General features: G+C 53.3%; 1 protein-coding gene across 1 annotated transcript in view; it reads right to left on the reverse strand.

Moving 5' to 3' along the window:
• Positions 1-413: 413 nt before the first annotated feature.
• The window catches only part of LOC121559195 (steroid 17-alpha-hydroxylase/17,20 lyase), a 35,931-nt gene continuing 9,612 nt past the window's right edge, over positions 414-26,732 (reverse strand). The window contains exons 6-8 of the mRNA XM_041872488.1: positions 1,444-1,530; positions 935-1,150; positions 414-587 (exon numbers count right to left, since the gene is read on the reverse strand). Of these exons, the coding sequence (XP_041728422.1) occupies positions 414-587; positions 935-1,150; positions 1,444-1,530 (477 nt within the window). The remainder of the gene's footprint in view (positions 588-934; positions 1,151-1,443; positions 1,531-26,732) is intronic.

Raw genomic sequence — 26,732 nt, forward strand, 5'->3', positions numbered from 1 at the left:
GAGTCAGGGCGGTGTGAGGGATGAGGACTATAACAGGTGAGGTAGGTCAGGTGTGTTAGTTTCGTGCTGTGAGTCAGGGCGGTGTGAGGGATGAGGACTATAACAGGTGAGGTAGGTCAGTCAGGTGTGTTAGTTACCTGCTGTGAGTCAGGGCGGTGTGCGGGATGAGGACTATAACAGGTGAGGTAGGTCAGGTGTGTTAGTTACCTGCTGTGAGTCAGGGCGGTGTGAGGGATGAGGACTATAACAGGTGAGGTAGGTCAGGTGTGTTAGTGTCCTGCTGTGAGTCAGGGCGGTGTGAGGGATGAGGACTATAACAGGTGAGGTAGGTCAGGTTTGTTAGTTACCTGCTGTGAGTCAGGGCGGTGTGAGGGATGAGGACTATAACAGGTGAGGTAGGTCAGGTGTGTTAGTTACCTGCTGTGAGTCAGGGCGGTGTGAGGAATGAGGACAGGGCTGACAGGGCGTATCCTCATGACCTCATTGATGACAGAGTCCAGGTAGGGCAGGTGGGGGCGGTCTGACACATCTGGACTCCTCCCACAACCCACCACCTCATCCAGCTCCTTCTGCACACGCTCCTGGACCTGAGGGATAGGGGGGTTAGGGGTGATGGGGAGGGGGAAAGGGGGGTTAGGTGTGATTAGGGGTGATAGGGGGGTTGGGGGGGTTAGGGGTTGGGGGGATGGACCAGACAGTACAGTAGGGAGCAAATGTCTTGAATATAACTTGCATGGTTCCTATAACTTCTCTCAGTGACCCTTCACTTTTCTCAGTTGGTTTTCTCGCTTTCCCCCAGTCCCCCTCCCCTTCCTCCTCCTCCTCCTCCTCCCCCTCCCCTCCCTTTCCTCCCCTTCCTCCTCCCCCTCCCCTTCCTCCTCCTCCTCCTCCCCCCTCCTTCCCCCTCCCCTCCCCCCTCCCCTCTCCCTTCTACCTGTGGGTGGTGCAGGAGGAAAGCCAGGACCCAGAGTAGTGTCGTCGAGGTGGTCTCTACTCCGGCTCCGAATGCTTCAGCTGCAGTCATCAAGACGTGGTCGTCACTGATCCTCTCCTCTTCCTGCTCCCCTGACCCCTGGTTATGTTGGATCCTAGTCTGACCCTGCAGCAGAGCGTCCAGCAGGTCACGGGGCTCCCCGCTGATCAGCGACACCTGCAGAGGATCAGAGATCAGGGTGCAGAGGATAGAGGTTGTAAGACGGCTTCCTTTCCTTGTCCCCTTTCCCTCAGTACCATCGTGTGTAAGTGTGTGTGTGTCAGTGGAGGCTGCTGAGGGGAGGACGGCTCATAATACTGGCTGGAACGGAGCAAATGGAATGACATGGAAAACCATGTGTTTGATGTATTTGATACCATTCCACTCATTCCACTCCAGCCATTACCACGAGCCCGCCCTCCCCTATTAAGGTGCAACCAGCCTCCTGTGGCGTGTGCGTTTGTGTGTACCTTGTGTTCTTGTAGCTTCTTGCTGAGCAGCTGATCCCTGGTTGTGATACAGTCTCTGAGCTTGGCCAGCGTCTGGTTGGGGAGAAACTACAGCAGAGACAGGACAGAGTTTAAAAGGTAAGACTCAGCGATGCACAAGGTAAACAACAACATCAGGTCGGTTTTCACAACAACTCAGAGTAGGGAAGCACTAGGCTAAACTTCACAACAACTCAGAGTAGGGAAGCACTGGGCTAAACTTCACAACAACTCAGAGTAGGGAAGCACTGGGCTAAACTTCACAACAACTCAGAGTAGGGAAGCACTGGGCTAAACTTCACAACAACTCAGAGTAGGGAAGCACTGGGCTAAACTTCACAACAACTCAGAGTAGGGAAGCACTGGGCTAAACTTCACAACAACTCAGAGTAGGGAAGCACTGGGCTAAACTTCTCCGCTGTTTTGGTCCCGCGACTATCATGTTGTAGCAGACCGAAGCACACCTGTGCACATGCGCAGATCAGTGGAGGCTGCTGGGGGACGGGGGGGGGAGGACGGCTCATAATAATGGCTGGAACGGAATGAATGAAATGGCATCACCATGGAAACCACGTGTTTGACACCATTCCATTTATTCAGCCGTCCTCCCCTTAGCAGCCTCCACTGACGCGGATACTCTGTGACACTCTGTAAGGGCATCGTTTTGCGTGACACTCATGTAACATCTCATGGAGCTGCTCGTGGAAATATCATATCACTGAGTCTCAGTTTATTTTATTTTATTTAACCTTTATTTAGCCCAAAGTACGTTCATCTCTAGGAGACAGAACGCGTCTCCTTCCTGAGCGGTATGACGGCTGCGTGGTCACATGGTGTTTATACTTGCGTACTATTGTTTGTACAGATGAACGTGGTACCTTCAGGTGTTTGGAAATTGCTCCCAAGGATGAACCAGACTTGTGGAGGTCCATTTTTTTTTTTTTTAGGTCTTGGCTGATTTCTTTTTATTTTCCCATGATGTCAAGCAAAGAGGCACTGAGTTTGAAGGTAGGCCTTGAAATACATCCACAGGTACACCTCCAATTGACTCAAATTATGTCAATTAGCCTATCAGAAGCTTCTAAAGCCATGACATCATTTTCTGGAGTTTTCCAAGCTGTTTAAAGGCAGTCAACTTAGTGTATGTCAACTTCTGAACCACTGGAATTGGGAGATACAGTGAATTATAAGTGAAATAATCTGTCTGTAAACAATTGTTGGAAAAATGACTTGTGTCATGCATAAAGTAGATGACCTAACCGACTTGCCAAAACTATAGTTTGTTAACAAGAAATTTGTAGAGTGGTTGAAAAACTAGTTTTAATGACTCCAACCTAAGTGTATGTAAACTTCTGTATTGCCGGGGTATATTTTCCCTGTGTGCCTGTTTGGTAGCAGTGCGCCTGTTTTGCGCACTGGACTGTTTGACGCAATTCTGCGTAACTCTGTATTCCGGAATAAACTCGGTTATTCTGTGATTTACCCTCCTGCACCTGACTCCTTCAAATCACCCATCACCATATTGGGCTGGATGCTGATAGGGGTCAGAGAAATTATAGTCAAAGCTTTTCTTTTAGGCTATTTAAGTTGGCCTGAGCTCTGACGCCTGTTCATGGTTACATTATTATCTTAGTGACAGAACTCAGGCAATCGTGATTGATCAGGTTAAGTCCGAATTTCTTGAAATACACTACCAGTCAAAAGTTTGGACACACCTACTCATTCAAGGGTTTTTCTTTATTTTTACTATTTTTTACGTTAAAGAATAATAGTGAAGACATCAAAACTATGAAATAACACATATGGAATCATGTAGTAACCAAAAAAGTGTTAAACAAATCAAAATATATTTTATATTTGAGAATCTTGAAATAGCCCTTTGCCTTGATGACAGCTTTGCACACTCTTGGTATTCTCTCAACCAGCTTCACCTGGAATGCTTTTCCAACAGTCTTGAAGGAGTTCCCACATATGCTGAGCACTTGTTGGCTGCTTTTCCTTCACTCTGCGGTGTGACTCATCCCAAACAATCTCAATGTAGTTGAGGTCAGGGGAATGTGGAGGTCAGGTCATCTGATGCAGCACTCCATCACTCTCCTTCTTGGTAAAATAGCCCTTACACAGCCTGGAGGTGTGTTGGGTCATTGTCCTGTTGAAAAACAAATGATAGTCCCACTAAGCCCAAACCAGATGGGATGGCGTATCACTGTAGAATGCTGTGGTAGCCATGCTGGTTAAGTGTGCCTTGAATTCTAAATACATCACAGACAGTGTCACCAGCAAAGCACCCCCACACCATAACACCTCCTCCTCCATGCTTTACGGTGGGAAATACACATGCGGAGATCATCTGTTCACCCACACCGTGTCTCACAAAGACACAGAGGTTGGAACCAAAAATCTCCAATTTGGACTCCAGACCAAAGGACAAATTTCCACCGGTCTAATGTCCATTGCTCGTGTTTCTTGGCCCAAGCAGGTCTCTTCTTATTATTGGTGTCCTTTAGTAGCGATTCCTTTGCAGGAATTTGACTGTGAAGGCCTGATTCACACAGTCCCCTCTGAACAGTTGATGTTGAGATGTGTCTGTTACTTGAACTCTGTGAAGCATTTATTTGGGCTGCAATTTCTGAGGCTGGTAACTCTAATGAACTTATCCTCTGCAGCAGTGTTAACTCTGGGTCTTCCATTCCTGTGGCGGTCCTCGTGAGAGCCAGTTTCATCATAGCGCTTGATGGTTTTTGCGACTGCACTTGAGGAAACTTTCAAAGTTCTCGAAATGTTCCGTATTGACTGACCTTCATGTCTTAAAGTAATGATGGACTGTCATTTCTCTTTGCTTATTTGAGCTGTTCTTGCCATAATATGGACTTGGTCTTTTACCAAATAGGGCTATCTTCTGTATACCCCCCCTACCTTGTCACAACACAACTGATTGGATCAAACGCATTAAGAAGGAAAGAAATTCCACAAATTAACTTTTAAGAAGGCACACCTGTTAATTGAAATGCATTCCAGGTGACTACCTCATGAAGCTGGTTGAGAGAATGCCAAGAGTGTGCAAAGCTGTCATCAAGGCAAAGGGTGGCTATTTGAAGAATCTCAAATATAAAATATATTTGGATTTGTTTAACACTTTTTTTGGTTACTACATGATTCCATGTGTGTTATTTCATAGTTCTGATGTCTTCACTATTATTCTACAATGTAGAAAATAGTACAAAAAATAAAGAAAAACCCTTGAATGAGTAGGTGTGTCCAAACTTTTGACTGGTTCTGTACATAAAGGTGTTCGGCAGGGGTTGATACTAAGACTTGTTCTTTTCACTATTTATTTAAATGCTATTCGTCAATCTGTTACATTTAAAAAATGTAATCTATATGCGGATGATACCATTATGTACGCAATTTCCCCGACTGCTGACCTGGCTGTGACAAGGCTACAGTCCCATCCCTGACCTGGCTGTGACCAGGCTACAGTCCCATCCCTGACCTGGCTGTGGCGAGGCTACAGTCCCATCCCTGACCTGGCTGTGGCGAGGCTACAGTCCCATCCCTGACCTGGCTGTGACAAGGCTACAGTCCCATCCCTGACCTGGCTGTGACCAGGCTACAGTCCCATCCCTGACCTGGATGTGACCAGGCTACAGTCCCATCCCTGACCTGGCTGTGACAAGGCTACAGTCCCATCCCTGACCTTGCTGTGACAAGGCAACAGTCCCATTTTGCAGTTGTGCAGGAAGCCCTTACTGATTTAAAACTATTGCTTAATACGGGCAAAACTAAATACATGTTGTTTTCAAGTTCTGGTCAGATTGTCTCAGATGGATTACATCTTTACTCATCGGGTGGTTCTATAATCGAACCAGTCCCTTTATACAAATACATTGGTGTTTGGATTGACAGTAATTGAGTGTTTAAAAAACATACGACTGAGCTTGTTAAGAAACTAAGATATAAAGTGGGGATTTTTTTTACAGAAACAGATCTTGTCTCTCTCTAGTCAGCAGGAAGCAGATTGTGCTGTCAACCTTTCTACCTGTTGTTGATTATGGTGATACTATTTATCAACCTTTCTACCTGTTGTTATGGTGATACTATTTATCAACCTTTCTACCTGTTGTTATGGTGATACTATTTATCAACCTTTCTACCTGTTGGTGATTATGGTGATACTATTTATCAACCTTTCTACCTGTTGTTATGGTGATACTATTTATCAACCTTTCTACCTGTTGGTGATTATGGTGATACTATTTATCAACCTTTCTACCTGTTGTTATGGTGATACTATTTATCAACCTTTCTACCTGTTGGTGATTATGGTGATACTATTTATCAACCTTTCTACCTGTTGTTATGGTGATACTATTTATCAACCTTTCTACCTGTTGTTGATTATGGTGATACTATTTATCAGCCTTTCTACCTGTTGTTGATTATGGTGATACTATTTATCAACCTTTCTACCTGTTGTTATGGTGATACTATTTATCAACCTTTCTACCTGTTGGTGATTATGGTGATACTATTTATCAACCTTTCTACCTGTTGGTGATTATGGTGATACTATTTATCAACCTTTCTACCTGTTGATTATGGTGATACTATTTATCAACCTTTCTACCTGTTGGTGATTATGGTGATACTATTTATCAACCTTTCTACCTGTTGTTGTTATGGTGATACTATTTATCAACCTTTCTACCTGTTGGTGATTATGGTGATACTATTTATCAACCTTTCTACCTGTTGGTGATTATGGTGATACTATTTATCAACCTTTCTACCTGTTGTTATGGTGATACTATTTATCAACCTTTCTACCTGTTGGTGATTATGGTGATACTATTTATCAACCTTTCTACCTGTTGTTGTTATGGTGATATAATTTATCAACCTTTCTACCTGTTGTTGTTATGGTGATACTATTTATCAACCTTTCTACCTGTTGTTGTTATGGTGATATTATTTATCAACCTTTCTACCTGTTGTTGTTATGGTGATATTATTTATCAACCTTTCTACCTGTTGTTATGGTGATACTATTTATCAACCTTTCTACCTGTTGTTATGGTGATACTATTTATCAACCTTTCTACCTGTTGGTGATTATGGTGATACTATTTATCAACCTTTCTACCTGTTGTTATGGTGATACTATTTATCAACCTTTCTACCTGTTGGTGATTATGGTGATACTATTTATCAACCTTTCTACCTGTTGTTGATTATGGTGATACTATTTATCAACCTTTCTACCTGTTGTTATGGTGATACTATTTATCAACCTTTCTACCTGTTGTTGTTATGGTGATATTATTTATCAACCTTTCTACCTGTTGTTGTTATGGTGATATTATTTATCAACCTTTCTACCTGTTGTTATGGTGATACTATTTATCAACCTTTCTACCTGTTGTTATGGTGATACTATTTATCAACCTTTCTACCTGTTGGTGATTATGGTGATACTATTTATCAACCTTTCTACCTGTTGTTATGGTGATACTATTTATCAACCTTTCTACCTGTTGGTGATTATGGTGATACTATTTATCAACCTTTCTACCTGTTGTTGATTATGGTGATACTATTTATCAACCTTTCTACCTGTTGTTATGGTGATACTATTTATCAACCTTTCTACCTGTTGTTATGGTGATACTATTTATCAACCTTTCTACCTGTTGTTATGGTGATACTATTTATCAACCTTTCTACCTGTTGGTGATTATGGTGATACTATTTATCAACCTTTCTACCTGTTGGTGATTATGGTGATACTATTTATCAACCTTTCTACCTGTTGGTGATTATGGTGATACTATTTATCAACCTTTCTACCTGTTGGTGATTATGGTGATACTATTTATCAACCTTTCTACCTGTTGTTGATTATGGTGATACTATTTATCAACCTTTCTACCTGTTGTTGTTATGGTGATACTATTTATCAACCTTTCTACCTGTTGTTGTTATGGTGATACTATTTATCAACCTTTCTACCTGTTGTTGTTATGGTGATATAATTTATCAACCTTTCTTCCTGTTGTTGTTATGGTGATACTATTTATCAACCTTTCTACCTGTTGTTGTTATGGTGATATTATTTATCAACCTTTCTACCTGTTGTTGTTATGGTGATACTATTTATCAAAGTGCATCTGCCTCTTAAACCCCTGGATGCCGTTTTTCCAAAAGGTTGGCTGGACCTCTTTGAAATAATAATATTTATAATATAATATCACATAGATCACATCATAGATCCCTTCAGCTCTTTTTGTTTACAAAGCCCTGCTCCACAAACTTACAACTTACCTAACATCACTGTTAAGAGTTAAAATTACAAGTTATCAAACCCGTTCACAGGGTTGGTTAACTCTGGGGACTCCTTTGGTGTCTAGAGAGTTAGGTAAATCAGCCTTTAATTTCCTTGCACCTTACGTGTGGAATGATCTATAATACACTTTGAAATTGGAGGAATTGGTAACTCTAGGGTAGTGGTTACCAACCTTTTCTGAGTCAACATCACTTTCTAAGTCAAAATGCAGGCTGAGATCTACCCCCCAAAAAAAGCCTTAAAATGTTTTTACACCATTAACTAATTAAAAACAGTTCTGGTTTGTGCAGCAGGCTTTATGTCCAATATATTATCACTGTATATTGAATTGCCCTGCCAATGTTGTTCTTCTCAGACCATTTAGAAATTATCTTTCAAAATTGTAGGTATATGATCACACTGGTACTAGATCATGTGTTGTATTACTTGTGAGGCACAGCTGAGTGAGCATAATAATTAGATTCATTTTTCTTTTCGAACTGATGACCTGTATCTGATGGTCAGTCTGAGGGGAGGGAGAGAGCAGTGGTGAGGCTGACTGATGACCTGCATCTGATGGTCAGTCTGAGGGGAGGGAGAGAGCAGCGGTGAGGCTGACTGATGGCCTGCATCTGATGGTCAGTCTGAGGGGAGGGAGAGAGCAGTGGTGAGGCTGACTGATGGCCTGCATCTGATGGTCAGTCTGAGGGGAGGGAGAGAGCAGCGGTGAGGCTGACTGATGGCCTGATGGTCAGTCTGAGGGGAGGGAGGGAGGGAGCAGCGGTGAGGCTGACTGATGGCCTGATGGTCAGTCTGAGGGGAGGAGGGAGCAGTGGTGAGGCTGACTGATGACCTGTATCTGATGGTCAGTCTGAGGGGAGGGAGAGAGCAGTGGTGAGGCTGACTGATGACCTGTATCTGATGGTCAGTCTGAGGGGAGGGAGAGAGCAGTGGTGAGGCTGACTGATGACCTGTATCTGATGGTCAGTCTGAGGGGAGGGAGAGAGCAGTGGTGAGGCTGACTGATGACCTGTATCTGATGGTCAGTCTGAGGGGAGGGAGAGAGCAGTGGTGAGGCTGACTGATGACCTGTATCTGATGGTCAGTCTGAGGGGAGGGAGAGAGCAGTGGTGAGGCTGACTGATGACCTGTATCTGATGGTCAGTCTGAGGGGAGGGAGAGAGCAGCGGTGAGGCTGACTGATGACCTGTATCTGATGGTCAGTCTGAGGGGAGAGAGCAGTGGTGAGGCTGACTGATGACCTGTATCTGATGGTCAGTCTGAGGGGAGGGAGAGAGCAGTGGTGAGGCTGACTGATGACCTGTATCTGATGGTCAGTCTGAGGGGAGGAGGGAGCAGCGGTGAGGCTGACTGATGACCTGTATCTGATGGTCAGTCTGAGGGAGGGAGGGAGCAGTGGTGAGGCTGACTGATGACCTGTATCTGATGGTCAGTCTGAGGGGAGGGAGAGAGCAGTGGTGAGGCTGACTGATGACCTGTATCTGATGGTCAGTCTGAGGGGAGGGAGGGGAGCAGTGGTGAGGCTGACTGATGGCCTGCATCTGATGGTCAGTCTGAGGGGAGGGAGCAGTGGTGAGGCTGACTGATGACCTGCATCTGATGAGGGGAGGGAGAGCAGTGGTGAGGCTGACTGATGGCCTGCATCTGATGAGGGGAGGGAGAGAGCAGCGGTGAGGCTGACTGATGACCTGCATCTGATGGTCAGTCTGAGGGGAGGGAGGGAGCAGCGGTGAGGCTGACTGATGACCTGCATCTGATGGTCAGTCTGAGGGGAGGGAGCAGCGGTGAGGCTGACTGATGACCTGCATCTGATGGTCAGTCTGAGGGGAGGGAGCAGCGGTGAGGCTGACTGATGACCTGTATCTGATGGTCAGTCTGAGGGGAGGGAGGGAGCAGTGGTGAGGCTGACTGATGGCCTGCATCTGATGGTCAGTCTGAGGGGAGGGAGGGAGCAGTGGTGAGGCTGACTGATGACCTGTATCTGATGGTCAGTCTGAGGGGAGGGAGCAGTGGTGAGGCTGACTGATGACCTGCATCTGATGGTCAGTCTGAGGGGGAGGGAGGGAGCAGCGGTGAGGCTGACTGATGACCTGTATCTGATGGTCAGTCTGAGGGAGGGAGCAGTGGTGAGGCTGACTGATGACCTGTATCTGATGGTCAGTCTGAGGGGAGGGAGAGAGCAGTGGTGAGGCTGACTGATGACCTGTATCTGATGGTCAGTCTGAGGGGAGAGAGCAGTGGTGAGGCTGACTGATGACCTGCATCTGATGGTCAGTCTGAGGGGAGGGAGGAGCAGCGGTGAGGCTGACTGATGGCCTGCATCTGATGGTCAGTCTGAGGGGAGGGAGCAGCGGTGAGGCTGACTGATGACCTGTATCTGATGGTCAGTCTGAGGGGAGAGAGGGAGCAGTGGTGAGGCTGACTGATGACCTGTATCTGATGGTCAGTCTGAGGGAGGGAGCAGTGGTGAGGCTGACTGATGACCTGCATCTGATGAGGGAGGGAGAGAGCAGTGGTGAGGCTGACTGATGACCTGTATCTGATGGTCAGTCTGAGGGGAGGGAGGGAGCAGTGGTGAGGCTGACTGATGACCTGTATCTGATGGTCAGTCTGAGGGGAGGGAGCAGTGGTGAGGCTGACTGATGACCTGCATCTGATGGTCAGTCTGAGGGGAGGGAGGGAGCAGTGGTGAGGCTGACTGATGACCTGTATCTGATGGTCAGTCTGAGGGGAGGGAGGGAGCAGTGGTGAGGCTGACTGATGGCCTGCATCTGATGGTCAGTCTGAGGGGAGGGAGCAGTGGTGAGGCTGACTGATGACCTGTATCTGATGGTCAGTCTGAGGGGAGGGAGGGAGCAGTGGTGAGGCTGACTGATGACCTGTATCTGATGGTCAGTCTGAGGGGAGGGAGGGAGCAGTGGTGAGGCTGACTGATGACCTGTATCTGATGGTCAGTCTGAGGGGGGGGAGAGCAGCGGTGAGGCTGACTGATGACCTGTATCTGATGGTCAGTCTGAGGGGAGGGAGGAGCAGCGGTGAGGCTGACTGATGACCTGTATCTGATGGTCAGTCTGAGGGGGAGGAGAGAGCAGCGGTGAGGCTGACTGATGACCTGTATCTGATGGTCAGTCTGAGGGGAGGGAGAGAGCAGCGGTGAGGCTGACTGATGACCTGTATCTGATGGTCAGTCTGAGGGGAGGGAGGGAGCAGTGGTGAGGCTGACTGATGACCTGCATCTGATGGTCAGTCTGAGGGGAGGGAGGGAGCAGTGGTGAGGCTGACTGATGACCTGCATCTGATAGTCAGTCTGGAGGGGAGGGAGGGAGCAGTGGTGAGGCTGACTGATGGCCTGTATCTGATGGTCAGTCTGAGGGGAGGGAGGGAGCAGTGGTGAGGCTGACTGATGACCTGCATCTGATGGTCAGTCTGAGGGGAGGGAGGGAACAGCGGTGAGGCTGACTGATGGCCTGATGGTCAGTCTGAGGGGAGGGAGGGAGGGAGCAGCGGTGAGGCTGACTGATGGCCTGATGGTCAGTCTGAGGGGAGGGAGAGAGCAGCGGTGAGGCTGACTGATGACCTGTATCTGATGGTCAGTCTGAGGGGAGGGAGAGAGCAGTGGTGAGGCTGACTGATGGCCTTCATCTGATGGTCAGTCTGAGGGGAGGGAGAGAGCAGCGGTGAGGCTGACTGATGGCCTGCATCTGATAGTCAGTCTGAGGGGAGGGAGCAGTGGTGAGGCTGACTGATGGCCTGCATCTGATGGTCAGTCTGAGGGGAGGGAGAGAGCAGTGGTGAGGCTGACTGATGGCCTGCATCTGATAGTCAGTCTGGGGGGAGGGAGCAGTGGTGAGGCTGACTGATGACCTGCATCTGATGGTCAGTCTGAGGGGAGGGAGGGAGCAGTGGTGAGGCTGACTGATGGCCTGCATCTGATGGTCAGTCTGAGGGAGGGAGCAGTGGTGAGGCTGACTGATGACCTGTATCTGATGGTCAGTCTGAGGGGAGGGAGGGAGCAGCGGTGAGGCTGACTGATGGCCTGCATCTGATGGTCAGTCTGAGGGGAGGGAGAGAGCAGCGGTGAGGCTGACTGATGACCTGTATCTGATGGTCAGTCTGAGGGGAGGGAGAGAGCAGTGGTGAGGCTGACTGATGACCTGTATCTGATGGTCAGTCTGAGGGGAGAGAGCAGTGGTGAGGCTGACTGATGACCTGCATCTGATGGTCAGTCTGAGGGGAGAGAGCAGTGGTGAGGCTGACTGATGACCTGCATCTGATGGTCAGTCTGAGGGGAGGGAGAGAGCAGCGGTGAGGCTGACTGATGACCTGTATCTGATGGTCAGTCTGAGGGGGAGGGAGAGAGCAGTGGTGAGGCTGACTGATGACCTGTATCTGATGGTCAGTCTGAGGGGAGGGAGGGAGCAGCGGTGAGGCTGACTGATGACCTGTATCTGATGGTCAGTCTGAGGGGAGGGAGGGAGCAGTGGTGAGGCTGACTGATGGCCTGTATCTGATGGTCAGTCTGAGGGGAGGGAGGGAGCAGTGGTGAGGCTGACTGATGGCCTGTATCTGATGGTCAGTCTGAGGGGAGGGAGGGAGCAGCGGTGAGGCTGACTGATGGCCTGCATCTGATGGTCAGTCTGAGGGAGGGAGCAGTGGTGAGGCTGACTGATGACCTGCATCTGATGAGGGGAGGGAGAGAGCAGTGGTGAGGCTGACTGATGGCCTGCATCTGATGAGGGAGGGAGAGAGCAGCGGTGAGGCTGACTGATGACCTGCATCTGATGGTCAGTCTGAGGGGAGGGAGGGAGCAGGGGAGGCTGACTGATGACCTGCATCTGATGGTCAGTCTGAGGGAGGGAGCAGCGGTGAGGCTGACTGATGACCTGCATCTGATGGTCAGTCTGAGGAGGGAGCAGCGGTGAGGCTGACTGATGACCTGTATCTGATGGTCAGTCTGAGGGGAGGGAGCAGTGGTGAGGCTGACTGATGACCTGCATCTGATAGTCAGTCTGAGGGAGGGAGGGAGCAGTGGTGAGGCTGACTGATGGCCTGCATCTGATGGTCAGTCTGAGGGGAGGGAGGGAGCAGTGGTGAGGCTGACTGATGGCCTGCATCTGATGAGGGGGAGGGAGGGAGCAGCGGTGAGGCTGACTGATGGCCTGCATCTGATGGTCAGTCTGAGGGGAGGGAGGGAGCAGTGGTGAGGCTGACTGATGACCTGCATCTGATGAGGGGAGGGAGGGAGCAGTGGTGAGGCTGACTGATGGCCTGCATCTGATGGTCAGTCTGAGGGGAGGGAGGGAGCAGTGGTGAGGCTGACTGATGACCTGTATCTGATGGTCAGTCTGAGGGGAGGGAGGGAGCAGTGGTGAGGCTGACTGATGACCTGTATCTGATGGTCAGTCTGAGGGGAGGGAGGAGCAGTGGTGAGGCTGACTGATGACCTGTATCTGATGGTCAGTCTGAGGGAGGGAGGGAGCAGTGGTGAGGCTGACTGATGGCCTGCATCTGATGGTCAGTCTGAGGGGAGGGAGGGAGCAGTGGTGAGGCTGACTGATGACCTGTATCTGATGGTCAGTCTGAGGGGAGGGAGCAGTGGTGAGGCTGACTGATGACCTGCATCTGATGGTCAGTCTGAGGGGAGGGAGGGAGCAGTGGTGAGGCTGACTGATGGCCTGCATCTGATGGTCAGTCTGAGGGGAGGGAAGGAGCAGTGGTGAGGCTGACTGATGACCTGCATCTGATGAGGGGAGGGAGAGAGCAGTGGTGAGGCTGACTGATGGCCTGCATCTGATGAGGGGAGGGAGAGAGCAGCGGTGAGGCTGACTGATGACCTGCATCTGATGGTCAGTCTGAGGGGAGAGAGCAGTGGTGAGGCTGACTGATGGCCTGCATCTGATGAGGGGAGGGAGAGAGCAGTGGTGAGGCTGACTGATGGCCTGTATCTGATGGTCAGTCTGAGGGGAGGGAGAGAGCAGCGGTGAGGCTGACTGATGGCCTGCATCTGATGGTCAGTCTGAGGGGAGGGAGCAGTGGTGAGGCTGACTGATGACCTGTATCTGATGGTCAGTCTGAGGGGAGGGAGAGAGCAGCGGTGAGGCTGACTGATGGCCTGCATCTGATGGTCAGTCTGAGGGGAGGGAGCAGCGGTGAGGCTGACTGATGACCTGCATCTGATGAGGGGAGGGAGAGAGCAGCGGTGAGGCTGACTGATGACCTGCATCTGATGGTCAGTCTGAGGGGAGGGAGGGAGCAGTGGTGAGGCTGACTGATGACCTGTATCTGATGGTCAGTCTGAGGGGAGGGAGGGAGCAGTGGTGAGGCTGACTGATGACCTGCATCTGATGGTCAGTCTGAGGGGAGGGAGGGAGCAGTGGTGAGGCTGACTGATGGCCTGCATCTGATGGTCAGTCTGAGGGGAGGGAGCAGCGGTGAGGCTGACTGATGACCTGCATCTGATGAGGGGAGGGAGAGAGCAGCGGTGAGGCTGACTGATGACCTGCATCTGATGAGGGGAGGGAGAGAGCAGCGGTGAGGCTGACTGATGACCTGCATCTGATGAGGGGAGGGAGAGAGCAGCGGTGAGGCTGACTGATGGCCTGCATCTGATGGTCAGTCTGAGGGGAGGGAGCAGTGGTGAGGCTGACTGATGGCCTGCATCTGATGAGGGGAGGGAGGGAGCAGCGGTGAGGCTGACTGATGACCTGCATCTGATGGTCAGTCTGAGGGGAGGGAGCAGTGGTGAGGCTGACTGATGGCCTGCATCTGATGAGGGGAGGGAGGGAGCAGTGGTGAGGCTGACTGATGGCCTGCATCTGATGAGGGGAGGGAGGGAACAGTGGTGAGGCTGACTGATGACCTGTATCTGATGGTCAGTCTGAGGGGAGGGAGGGAGCAGCGGTGAGGCTGACTGATGGCCTGCATCTGATGGTCAGTCTGAGGGGAGGGAGGGAGCAGCGGTGAGGCTGACTGATGGCCTGCATCTGATGAGGGGAGGGAGGGAGAGAGCAGCGGTGAGGCTGACTGATGGCCTGCATCTGATGGTCAGTCTGAGGGGAGGGAGCAGCGGTGAGGCTGACTGATGGCCTGCATCTGATGAGGGGAGGGAGGGAGAGAGCAGCGGTGAGGCTGACTGATGGCCTGCATCTGATGGTCAGTCTGAGGGGGAGGGAGCAGGGTGAGGCTGACTGATGGCCTGCATCTGATGGTCAGTCTGAGGGGAGGGAGGGAGCAGTGGTGAGGCTGACTGATGACCTGCATCTGATGGTCAGTCTGAGGGGAGGGAGCAGTGGTGAGGCTGACTGATGACCTGCATCTGATGGTCAGTCTGAGGGGAGGGAGAGAGCAGCGGTGAGGCTGACTGATGGCCTGCATCTGATGGTCAGTCTGAGGGGAGGGAGGGAGCAGTGGTGAGGCTGACTGATGACCTGTATCTGATGGTCAGTCTGAGGGGAGGGAGGGAGCAGCGGTGAGGCTGACTGATGGCCTGCATCTGATGAGGGGAGGGAGGGAGAGAGCAGCGGTGAGGCTGACTGATGGCCTGCATCTGATGGTCAGTCTGAGGGGAGGGAGCAGTGGTGAGGCTGACTGATGGCCTGTATCTGATGGTCAGTCTGAGGGGAGGGAGCAGTGGTGAGGCTGACTGATGACCTGTATCTGATGGTCAGTCTGAGGGGGAGGGAGGGAGCAGTGGTGAGGCTGACTGATGGCCTGCATCTGATGGTCAGTCTGAGGGGAGGGAGCAGTGGTGAGGCTGACTGATGGCCTGCATCTGATGGTCAGTCTGAGGGGAGGGAGAGAGCAGTGGTGAGGCTGACTGATGACCTGTATCTGATGGTCAGTCTGAGGGGAGGGAGAGAGCAGTGGTGAGGCTGACTGATGACCTGTATCTGATGGTCAGTCTGAGGGGAGGGAGGAGCAGCGGTGAGGCTGACTGATGGCCTGCATCTGATGGTCAGTCTGAGGGGGGGAGGGAGGGAGCAGTGGTGAGGCTGACTGATGACCTGCATCTGATGGTCAGTCTGAGGGAGAGAGCAGTGGTGAGGCTGACTGATGGCCTGCATCTGATGGTCAGTCTGAGGGGAGGGAGAGAGCAGTGGTGAGGCTGACTGATGACCTGTATCTGATGGTCAGTCTGAGGGGAGGGAGGGAGCAGCGGTGAGGCTGACTGATGGCCTGCATCTGATGAGGGGAGGGAGGGAGAGAGCAGCGGTGAGGCTGACTGATGGCCTGCATCTGATGGTCAGTCTGAGGGGAGGGAGAGAGCAGCGGTGAGGCTGACTGATGACCTGTATCTGATGGTCAGTCTGAGGGGAGGGAGGGAGCAGTGGTGAGGCTGACTGATGACCTGTATCTGATGGTCAGTCTGAGGGGAGGGAGAGAGCAGCGGTGAGGCTGACTGATGACCTGTATCTGATGGTCAGTCTGAGGGGAGGGAGGGAGCAGTGGTGAGGCTGACTGATGGCCTGTATCTGATGGTCAGTCTGAGGGGGAGGGAGCAGTGGTAAGGCTGACTGATGACCTGCATCTGATGGCGAGTTGAGGGGAGGGAGGGAGCAGTGGTGAGGCTGACTGATGGCCTGCATCTGATGGTCAGTCTGAGGGGAGGGAGCAGTGGTGAGGCTGACTGATGACCTGCATCTGATGGTCAGTCTGAGGGAGGGAGCAGTGGTGAGGCTGACTGATGACCTGTATCTGATGTCAGTCTGAGGGGAGGGAGGGAGCAGTGGTGAGGCTGACTGATGGCCTGTATCTGATGGTCAGTCTGAGGGGAGGGAGGGAGCAGTGGTGAGGCTGACTGATGACCTGTATCTGATGGTCAGTCTGGAGGGGAGGGAGGGAGCAGTGGTGAGGCTGACTGATGACCTGCATCTGATGGTCAGTCTGAGGGAGGGAGGGAACAGCGGTGAGGTGACGATGGCCGATGGTATCTGAGGGAGGGAGGGAGGAGCAGCGGTGAGGGCTGACTGATGGCCTGATGGTCAGTCTGAGGGGAGGGAGAGAGCAGCGGTGAGGCTGACTGAGACCGTATCTGATGGTAGTCTGAGGGGAGGGAGAGAGCAGAGACGATGGCTCATTGATGGTAGTCTGAGGGGAGGGAGAGAGAAGGGGAGGCTGACTGATGGCCTGCATCTGATAGTAGTCTGAGGGAGGGAGAAGGGGTGAGGATGACTGATGGCCGCATTGATGGCCAGTCTGAGGGGAGGGAGAGAGCAGTGGGAGGGGATGATGGCCTGATCGAAGTAGTTGAGGGAGGGAGAGTGGTGAGGCTGACGATGACCTGCATCTGATGGTCAGTCTGAGGGAAGGAGGGAGAAGTGGTGAGGTGACTGATGGCCTGCATCTGATGGCCTCAGTCTGAGGAGGGAGCAGTGGTGAGGGAGATGACGCATTGATGGTAGTCTGAGGGGAGGGAGAGAGCAGGAGGCTGACGATGAGTATCTGATGGTCAGTGAGGAGAGGAGCAGTGGTGAGGTGAATGACGACTCATCTGATGGTAGTCTGAGGGGAGGGAGAGAGCAGGGGGAGTGACGAGATGAGGTAGTTGAGGGGAGGGAGGAGAGAGGGAGATGATGACCGATCTGATGGCCAGTCTGAGGAGGGAGGGAGAGGTGGTGAGGTGATGATGGCCTGCATCTGATGGCATCTGAGGGGAGGGAGCAGTGGTGAGGTGACTGATGACCTGCATCTGATGAGGGGAGGGAGAGAGCAGTGGTGAGGCTGACTGATGGCTGCATCTGATGAGGGGAGGGAGAGAGCAGCGGGAGGCTGATGGATGACCTGCATTGATGGTCAGTCTGAGGGAGGGAGGGAGCAGCGGTGAGGCTGGACGATGACCCGCATCTGATGGTCAGTGAGGGGAGGAGAAGGGTGAGGGATGATGACCGCATCTGATGGTCAGTCTGAGGGGAGGGAGCAGCGGAGAGGTGACTGAGACCGGATCTGATGGTAGTCTGAGGGGAGGGAGCAGTGGTGAGGAGAGATGACCTGTATCTGATGGTCAGTCTGAGGGAGAGGAGCAGTGGTGAGGCTGACTGATGACCTGCATCTGAGTGGTCAGTCTGAGGGAGGAGGAGAGGGTGGGCTGACTGATGGCCTGATCTGATGGTCAGTCTGAGGGAGGGAGGGAGCAGTGGGAGGGACTGATGATATCTGATGGTAGTCTGAGGGGAGGGAGGGAGCAGTGGTGAGGTGACTGATGACCGGTATCTGATGGTAGTTGAGGGGAGGGGGGGAGCAGTGGTGAGGCTGACTGATGGCTGCATCTGATGGCAGCTGAGGGGAGGGAGGGAGCAGGGTGAGGTGATGAGACCGTATCTGAAGGTAGTCTGAGGAGGGAGCAGTGGTGAGGCTGACTGAAGGGACCTGCATCTGATGGTAGTCTGAGGGGAGGGAGGGAGCAGTGGTGAGAGCTGACTGACGGCCCATCTGATGGTCGAGTCTGAGGGGAGGAGGAGAGTGGTGAGGCTGATGATGACCTGCATCTGATGAGGGGAGGGAGAGAGAGTGGTGAGGTGACTGATGGCCTGATTGATGAGGGGAGGGAGAGAGAGTGGTGAGGTGACTGATGACTGATGATGTAGGAGGGGAGAGAGCAGTGGTGAGTGAGATGGCTGCATGAGAGGGGAGGGAGAGAGCAGTGGTGAGGTGACTGATGGCGTATCTGATGGTAGTCTGAGGGGGAGGGAGAGAGCAGCGGTGAGGCTGGACTGATGGCCTGCAGATGGTCAGTCTGAGGGGAGGGAGCAGTGGTGAGTGACTGATGACCTGATCTGATGGTCAGTCTGAGGGGAGGGAGAGAGGACAGAGGTGAGGCTGACTGATGGCCTGCATCTGATGGTCAGTCTGAGGGGAGAGGAGCAGCGGGGAGGCTGACTGATGACCTGCATCGATGGTGAGTCTGAGGGGAGGGGGGAGAGGGGAGGGAGATGACCTGTATCTGATGGTCAGTTGAGGGGAGGGAGGGAGCAGTGGTGAGGCTGACTGATGACCTGCATCTGATGGTCAGTCTGAGGGGAGGGAGGGAGCAGTGGGGAGGCTGATGATGACCGTATCTGATGGCCAGTCTGAGGGGAGGGAGGACAGTGGTGAGGCTGACTGATGGCCTGTATCTGATGGTCAGTCTGAGGGGAGGGAGGGAGCAGGGATGAGGTGACTGATGGCCTGCATCTGATGGTAGTCTGAGGGGAGGAGAGAGGGGGAGCTGACTGATGACTGATCTGATGAGGGGAGGGAGAGAGAGGTGAGGTGATGATGACCTGCATCTGATGAGGGGAGGGAGAGAGAGGGGGATGACTGATGACCTGCATCTGATGAGGGGAGGGAGAGAGCAGGTGAGGTGAGATGACCGCATCTGATGAGGGAGGGAGAGAGCAGGGTGAGGATGAGAGCATGAGGTAGGGTCTGAGGGGGAGGGAGAGAGCAGGTGAGGTGATGATGACTGATCTGATGGTCAGTCGAGGGGAGGGAGAGGGGAGGAGATGGCTGCATGATGAGGGGAGGAGGGAGCAGGGAGTGACTGATGACGCATCTGATGGTCAGTCTGAGGGGAGGGAGCAGTGGTGAGGCTGACTGATGGCCTGCATCTGATGAGGGGAGGGAGGGAGCAGTGGTGAGGCTGACTGATGGCCTGCATCTGATGAGGGGAGGGAGGGAACAGGTGAGGTGACTGATGACCGTATCTGATGGTCAGTCTGAGGGGAGGGAGGGAGCAGCGGGTGAGGCGACTGAGGGGATGATGGTCAGGCTGAGGGAGGGAGGGAGCAGGTGAGGCTGGACTGATGGCCTGCATCTGATGAGGGGAGGGAGGGAGAGAGCAGCGGTGAGGCTGACTGATGGCCTGCATCTGATGGCTCAGTCTGAGGGGAGGGAGCAGCGGTGAGGCTGACTGATGGCCTGCATCTGATGAGGGAGGGAGGGAGAGAGAGGGTGAGGGGACTGATGGCCTGCATCTGATGGTCAGTCTGAGGGGAGGGAGCAGTGGTGAGGTGACGATGGCCTGATCTGATGGTCAGCTGAGGGGAGGGAGGGAGCAGTGGTGAGGCTGACTGATGACCTGATCTGATGTAGTTGAGGGGGAGGGAGAGTGGTGAGGTGACTGATGACCCATCGATGGTAGTTGAGGGGAGGGAGAGAGCAGCGGGAGGGATGATGGCGATCTGATGGTAGTCTGAGGGGAGGGAGGGAGAGTGGTGAGGCTGAGATGAGATCTGATGGTGAGTTGAGGGGAGGGAGGAGCAGCGGTGGGGAGGTGACTGATGGCCGATCTGATGAGGGAGGGAGGGAGAGAGCAGCGGGGAGGTGAGATGGCCTGCATCTGATGGTCAGTCTGAGGGGGAGGGAGAGAGCAGTGGTGAGGCTGACTGATGGCCTGCATCTGATGGTAGTTGAGGGAGGGAGCAGTGGGAGCTGACTGATGGCCTGCATCTGATGGTAGTCTGAGGGAGGGAGAGAGCAGTGGTGAGGCTGAGATGACTGTATCTGATGGTAGTCTGAGGGGAGGGAGAGAGCAGTGGTGAGGTGATGATGACCTGTATCTGATGGTCAGTCTGAGGGGAGGGAGGGAGCAGGGTGAGCTGACGATGGCCTGCATTGATGGTAGCTGAGGGAGGGAGGGAGCAGGGTGAGGTGACTGATGGCCTGCACTGATGGTAGTCTGAGGGGAGGGAGCAGTGGTGAGGCTGACTGATGGCCTGCATCTGATGGTCAGTCTGAGGGGAGGGAGAGAGCAGTGGTGAGGCTGACTGATGACTGTATCTGATGGTCAGTCTGAGGGGAGGGAGGGAGCAGAGGTGAGGCTGACTGATGGCCTGCATCTGATGAGGGGGGAGGGAGGGAGAGAGCAGCGGAGAGGCGGACGATGGCTGCATCTGATGTAGTTGAGGGGAGGGAGAGAGCAGAGGTGAGGATGATGACCTGTATCTGATGGTCAGTCTGAGGGGAGGGAGGGAGCAGTGGTGAGTGATGATGATGGATCTGATGGTCGGCCTGAGGGGAGGGAGAGAGCAGGGTGAGGCTGACTGATGACGTATCTGATGGCTGAGTCTGAGGGGAGGGAGAGAGCAGTGGTGAGGTGACTGATGACCTGTATCTGATGGTAGTCTGAGGGGAGAGGAGGTGGTGAGGGAGATGACTGATTGATGGTAGTTGAGGGGAGGGAGGGAGCAGGGTGAGGTGATGATGGCCTGCATCTGATGAGGGGAGGGAGGGAGAGAGAAGGGTGAGGTGACTGGATGGCTCATGATGGTAGTCTGAGGGGAGGGAGCAGTGGTGAGGGAGATGAGTATGATGGTAGCTCTGAGGGGAGGGAGGGAGAGTGGTGAGGCTGACTGATGACCTGTATCTGATGGTCAGTTGAGGGGAGGGAGAGAGCAGGTGAGGTGACTGATGGCCTGGATCGATGGTAGTGAGGGGAGGGAGAGAGCAGCGGTGAGGCTGACTGGATGGCCTGTATCTGATGGTAGTTGAGGGGAGGGAGGGAGCAGGGTGGAGGTGACGATGACCGCATCTGATGGTCAGTCTGAGGGGAGGGAGAGAGCAGTGGTGAGGCTGACTGGATGACGTATCTGATGGTCGGTTGAGGGGAGGGAGGGAGCAGAGGTGAGGCTGACCGATGACTGCATCTGATGGTCGAGTTGAGGGGAGGGAGCAGGGTGAGGGTGATGATGGCTGCATTGATGAGGAGGGAGGGAGCAGTGGAGAGGCTGACTGATGGCCTGCATCTGATGAGGGGAGGGAGGGAGAGTGGGAGGTGATGATGGGATCGATGGTAGTTGAGGGGAGGGAGAGAGAGTGGTGAGGGACTGATGGCCTGATCTGACGAGGGAGGGAGGGAGAGAGAGGGAGAGGTGACTGATGGCCTGATCTGATGGTAGTGAGGGGAGGGAGGGAGCAGCGGTGAGGCTGACTGATGGCCTGCATCTGATGAGGGGGAGGGAGGGAGAGAGAGGTGAGGCTGACTGATGGCGCATCGATGGTCGGTTGAGGGGGGAGAGAGCAGTGGTGAGGCGACGATGACGGGATCTGATGGTAGTTGAGGGGAGGGAGAGAGCAGTGGTGAGGGACTGGATGACCGCATCTGATGGTCAGTCTGAGGGGAGGGAGGGAGCAGTGGTGAGGCGACTGAGGACGATGATGGTAGTTGAGGGGAGGGAGGGAGAGCGGTGAGGTGACTGATGGCCTGCATCTGATGGTCAGTCTGAGGGGAGGGAGGGAACAGGGGAGGGCTGACTGATGACCGTATCTGAGGTCAGTCTGAGGGGAGGGAAAAGGGGTGAGGTGACTGATGACTGTATCTGATGGTCAGCGAGGGGAGGGAGGGAGAAGCGGTGAGGCTGACTGATGGCCTGAATCTGATGTAGCTGAGGGGAGGGAGGGAGCAGGGTGAGGCTGACTGATGACCGATGATGGTAGTCTGAGGGGAGGGAGGAGAGTGGTGAGGGATGATGGCCGCATCTGATGAGGGGAGGGAGGGAGAGAGCAGCGGTGAGGTGACGATGGCCTGCATGATGGTCAGTCTGAGGGGAGGGAGCAGGGTGAGGCTGACTGATGACCTGTATCTGATGGTCAGTCGAGGGGAGGGAGGGAGAAGCGGTGAGGCTGACTGATGGCCTGTATCGATGGTCAGTCTGAGGGGAGGGAGCAGGGTGAGGTGACTGATGATGTATCTGATGGTCAGTCTGAGGGGAGGGAGGGAGCAGGGTGAGGCTGACTGATGACGCATCTGATGGTCAGTCTGAGGGGAGAGAGGAGCGGTGAGGCTGACGATGGCCTGCATCTGATGGCAGTCTGAGGGGAGGGAGGGAGCAGTGGTGAGGCTGACTGATGGCCTGATGCAGTCTGAGGGGAGGGAGAGAGCAGGGGTGAGGCTGACTGATGACCCTGCATCGATGGTAGTCTGAGGGGAGGGAGGGAGCAGGGTGAGGATGACTGATGGCGATGGTAGTCTGAGGGGAGGGAGAGAGCAGCGGTGAGGTGACTGATGACCTGCATCTGATGAGGGGAGGGAGAGAGCAGCGGGAGGATGACTGATGACCCGGCATCTGATGAGGGGAGGGAGAGAGCAGCGGTGAGGCTGACTGATGGCCTGCATCTGATGAGGGAGGGAGAGAGAGTGGTGAGGTGACTGATGACTGATCGATGGTAGTCTGAGGGGAGGGAGGGAGCAGGGGTGAGGCTGACTGATGGCTGATGGTAGTCTGAGGGGAGGGAGAGAGAGTGGTGAGGCTGACGATGGCCTGCATTGATGAGGGAGGGAGGGAGCAGTGGTGAGGTGAGCAGGACGGTCAGTTGAGGGGGAGGGAGAGAGCAGGTGAGGTGATGATGGGCGATGGTAGTCTGAGGGGAGGGAGCAGGGTGAGGCTGACTGATGGCCTGATGGTAGTCTGAGGGGAGGGAGAGAGAGTGGTGAGGTGACTGATGGCCTGCATCTGATGAGGGGAGGGAGGGAGCAGTGGTGAGGCTGACTGATGGCCTGATGGTCAGTCTGAGGGGAGGGAGAGAGCAGCGGTGAGGCTGACGATGGCCTGATGGTCAGTCTGAGGGGAGGGAGGGAGAGGAGGTGACTGATGGATGGTCAGTCTGAGGGGAGGGAGGGAGCAGTGGTGAGGCTGACTGATGGCCGATGGTCGGTCTGAGGGGAGGGAGAGAGAAGCGGGGAGGCTGGGACTGATGGCCTGATGGTCAGTCTGAGGGGGAGGGAGAGAGGCAGGGTGAGGCGACTGATGGCTGATGGTCAGTCTGAGGGGAGGGAGAGAGCAGTGGTGAGCTGACTGAGGCCTGATGGTAGTCTGAGGGGAGGGAGAGAGCAGTGGTGAGGCTGACTGATGGCTGATGGTCAGTCTGAGGGGAGGGAGGGAGCAGTGGTGAGGCTGACTGATGGGCCTGATGGTCAGTCTGAGGGGAGGGAGGGAAAGGTGAGGATGATGGCTGCACCTGATGGTCAGTCCGAGGGGAGGGAGGGAGCAGGGTGAGGTTGACTGATGGCCTGCATCTGATGGTAGTCGAGGGAGGGAGGGAGCAGGGTGAGGGCTGACTGGATGGCCGATTGATGGTCAGTTGAGGGGAGGGAGCAGGGGTGAGGCTGACTGATGGCCTGCATCTGATGGTCGAGTCTAGGGGGAGGGAGGGAGAGGGGAGGCTTGACTGATGGCCTGATGGTCGAGTCTGAGGGGAGGGAGAGAGCAGGTGAGGCTGACTGAAGGCCTGCATCTGAAGGTCAGTCCGAGGGGGAGGGAGGGAGAAGCGGTGAGGCTGACTGATGGCCTGATGGTAGTTGAGGGGAGGGAGAGAGCAGAGGTGAGGTGATGATGGCCTGCATCTGATGGTCAGTCTGGGGGAGGGAGAGAGCAGCGGGAGAGGCTGACTGATGACCTGCATCTGATGAGGGGAGGGAGAGAGCAGCGGTGAGGCTGACTGATGGCCTGCATCTGATGGTTAGTCTGAGGGGGAGGGAGCAGCGGTGAGGTTGATGATGGCCGAATTGATGAGGGGAGGGAGAGAGAGGGAGAGGTGACTGATGACCTGCATCTGATGAGGGGAGGGAGAGAGCAGCGGTGAGGCTGACTGATGGCCTGCATCTGATGAGGGGAGGGAGAGAGCAGCGGTGAGGCTCTCTCTCCCTCCCTCTGCTGAGAAAAGGGCACATAGTCTTCCAGCTGATGGCAAAACGTAAGTCACACTGCATTATTTCTGCTTCATTTCATGCACCAATTCATGTTGTTGCTCCTATGACCAGAGAAAATTAAATATTCCTCGATATAAAAAAATACACAAGCCGCTATTAAAAACAACGCAAGCTTACTGAAACACTTTTCTATACTCATTCAGGTGAAAATGTGCATTTTATGGCTTATAAAAAAGTGTTGAACAAGGTGTTGACAGTGATGTATAACAACTTAAACGTGAACTTGCTCATAAAAACAGCAGCTTTGTATTAAGAGTCTTCTCAGTCATGGTTTTAAAAGTTGGAACTCACAGCATCAGCTTTGAAACTGTTCAAAATGGGAAAAAAGAGTAGGCTAGGGGGGCCAGGTGGCTGGGGTCAGAAGAGCCAGGTCAGGAAAAGAAGATGGGGGCAAAGGGAGGCTGAGGGCAAAGAGAAGAAGAAAGGAGGGGGGCAGCGAAGGAGGCAGGGAGGAAGGCGGGAGGCAGACCAGGGTAGGCAAGAGCAGGCCAGGCAAGGTGGAGCCAGCTGGGGCCAGGCTAGGCAGGGCCAGGCAGGCGGGGGCCAAGGCTATGGTGGTGCTGGGAGGTAGGATTAGGTGGGCAGGGAGGCAGGCCAGGGTGGGCAGGACCAGGATTGAGCTGGGCAGGGAGGGCTGGGGTGGGGGCAAGTTAGGCTGGTGCTGGGGTAGGATTAGGGTGGGGCAAGGTAGGGGGGCTGGGGTTGGGGCTGCTGAATCAAGTGCACCTGCCGCCAACAGCGCCAAACAAATAAAACAATTTGGAATGCAAGGCTTTATAGTTTAAATGTTTTACAGAAATGTTTGGTGTTCGACTAGGAATGACTTGGAGATGGACCAGTCGATCGACCGGTTAGTGATCACTACTCTAGGACATTTCAGACAGTGGTTAGGGGACCTTTTTTCGGAAGAATGTGTCTGTGTTTTATGGTTGGGTTATACTTTTTGTGTATTGTTGTGTATAATAATGTGTATTTGAATGTGTAATATGAATGTTTAGTTTAATGTGTTTATTATATTTTGATGTGTATTGTGGTGCTATACAGGGCTCATCTAAATAAAGAGACCTTGGTCTCAGCATTGACTATCATCTAAATAAAGAGGCCTTGGTCTCAGCATTGACTATCATCTAAATAAAGAGGCCTTGGTCTCAGCATTGACTCCCCTGTAAAATACCCATGGGGCATTTTAGCCGGAAAGAGCCTGTTCCAAGGCTCTGCACACCCCCAAGACCACAGCCAATCGCATGCAAGCAACAGCGCAGCTAACTTGGCTAGTCTTGTGAGCGGGTAAGCTAGCAAGCTAGTTAGCTGTTGGGGTGGGTGGGGGCAGGGTAGATGTATGTTGGGGGAAGGGTAGATGTCTGCTGGGGGAAGGGTAGATGTTGTGGGGGAATGGTAGATGTCCGTTGGGGGGAAGGGTAGATGTCTGTTGGGGGAAGGGTAGATGTTGTTGGGGGGAAGGGTAGATGTTGTTGGGGGGAAGGGTAGATGTCTGCTGGGGGGAAGGGCAGATGTCTGTTGGGGGAAGGGTAGATGTGTTGGGGGGAGGTAGACCTGGGGGAAGGAGATTGGGGGAAGGGTAGATGTGTTGGGGGAAGGGTAGATGTTTGGGGGGAAGGGTAGATGTTGTTGGGGGGGAAGGGTAGATGTTGTTGGGGGAAGGGTAGATGTTGTTGGGTGGAAGGGTAGATGTTGTTGGGGGTAGGGTAGATGTCTGGTTGGGGGAAGGGCAGATGTCGTTGGGGGAAGGGCAGATGTGGGGAGGAATGTGTGGGGGAAGGTAGATGTGTTGGGGAAGATGTGGGGGGAAGGGTAGATGTTGGGGGAAGGGAGATGTGGGGGAAGAGATGTGGGGGAAGGTAGACGTTGGGGGGGAAGGGTAGATGTCGTTGGGGGGAAGGGTAGATGTTGTTGGGGGAAGGTAGATGTTGTTGGGGGGGAAGGGTAGATGTCGTTGGGGGAAGGGTAGATGTTGTGGGGGGAAGTAGATGTGGGGAAGGGTAGATGTGTTGGGGGAAGGGTAGATGTGTTGGGGGGAAGGGCAGATGTCGCCGGGGGGAAGGGTAGATGTCGTTGGGGGAAGGGCAGATGTTGTTGGGGGGAAGGGTAGATGTCTGCTGGGGGGAAGGGTAGATGTCGTTGGGGGAAGGGTAGATCTGTTGGGGGGGAAGGGTAGATGTTGTTGGGGGGAAGGGTAGATGTCTGTTGGGGGAAGGGTAGATGTCTGTTGGGGGAAGGGTAGAT

The sequence above is a fragment of the Coregonus clupeaformis genome, chromosome 8 (genome assembly GCF_020615455.1).
Source record: "Coregonus clupeaformis isolate EN_2021a chromosome 8, ASM2061545v1, whole genome shotgun sequence".
In the NCBI taxonomy this organism is placed as follows: Eukaryota; Metazoa; Chordata; class Actinopteri; order Salmoniformes; family Salmonidae; genus Coregonus; species Coregonus clupeaformis.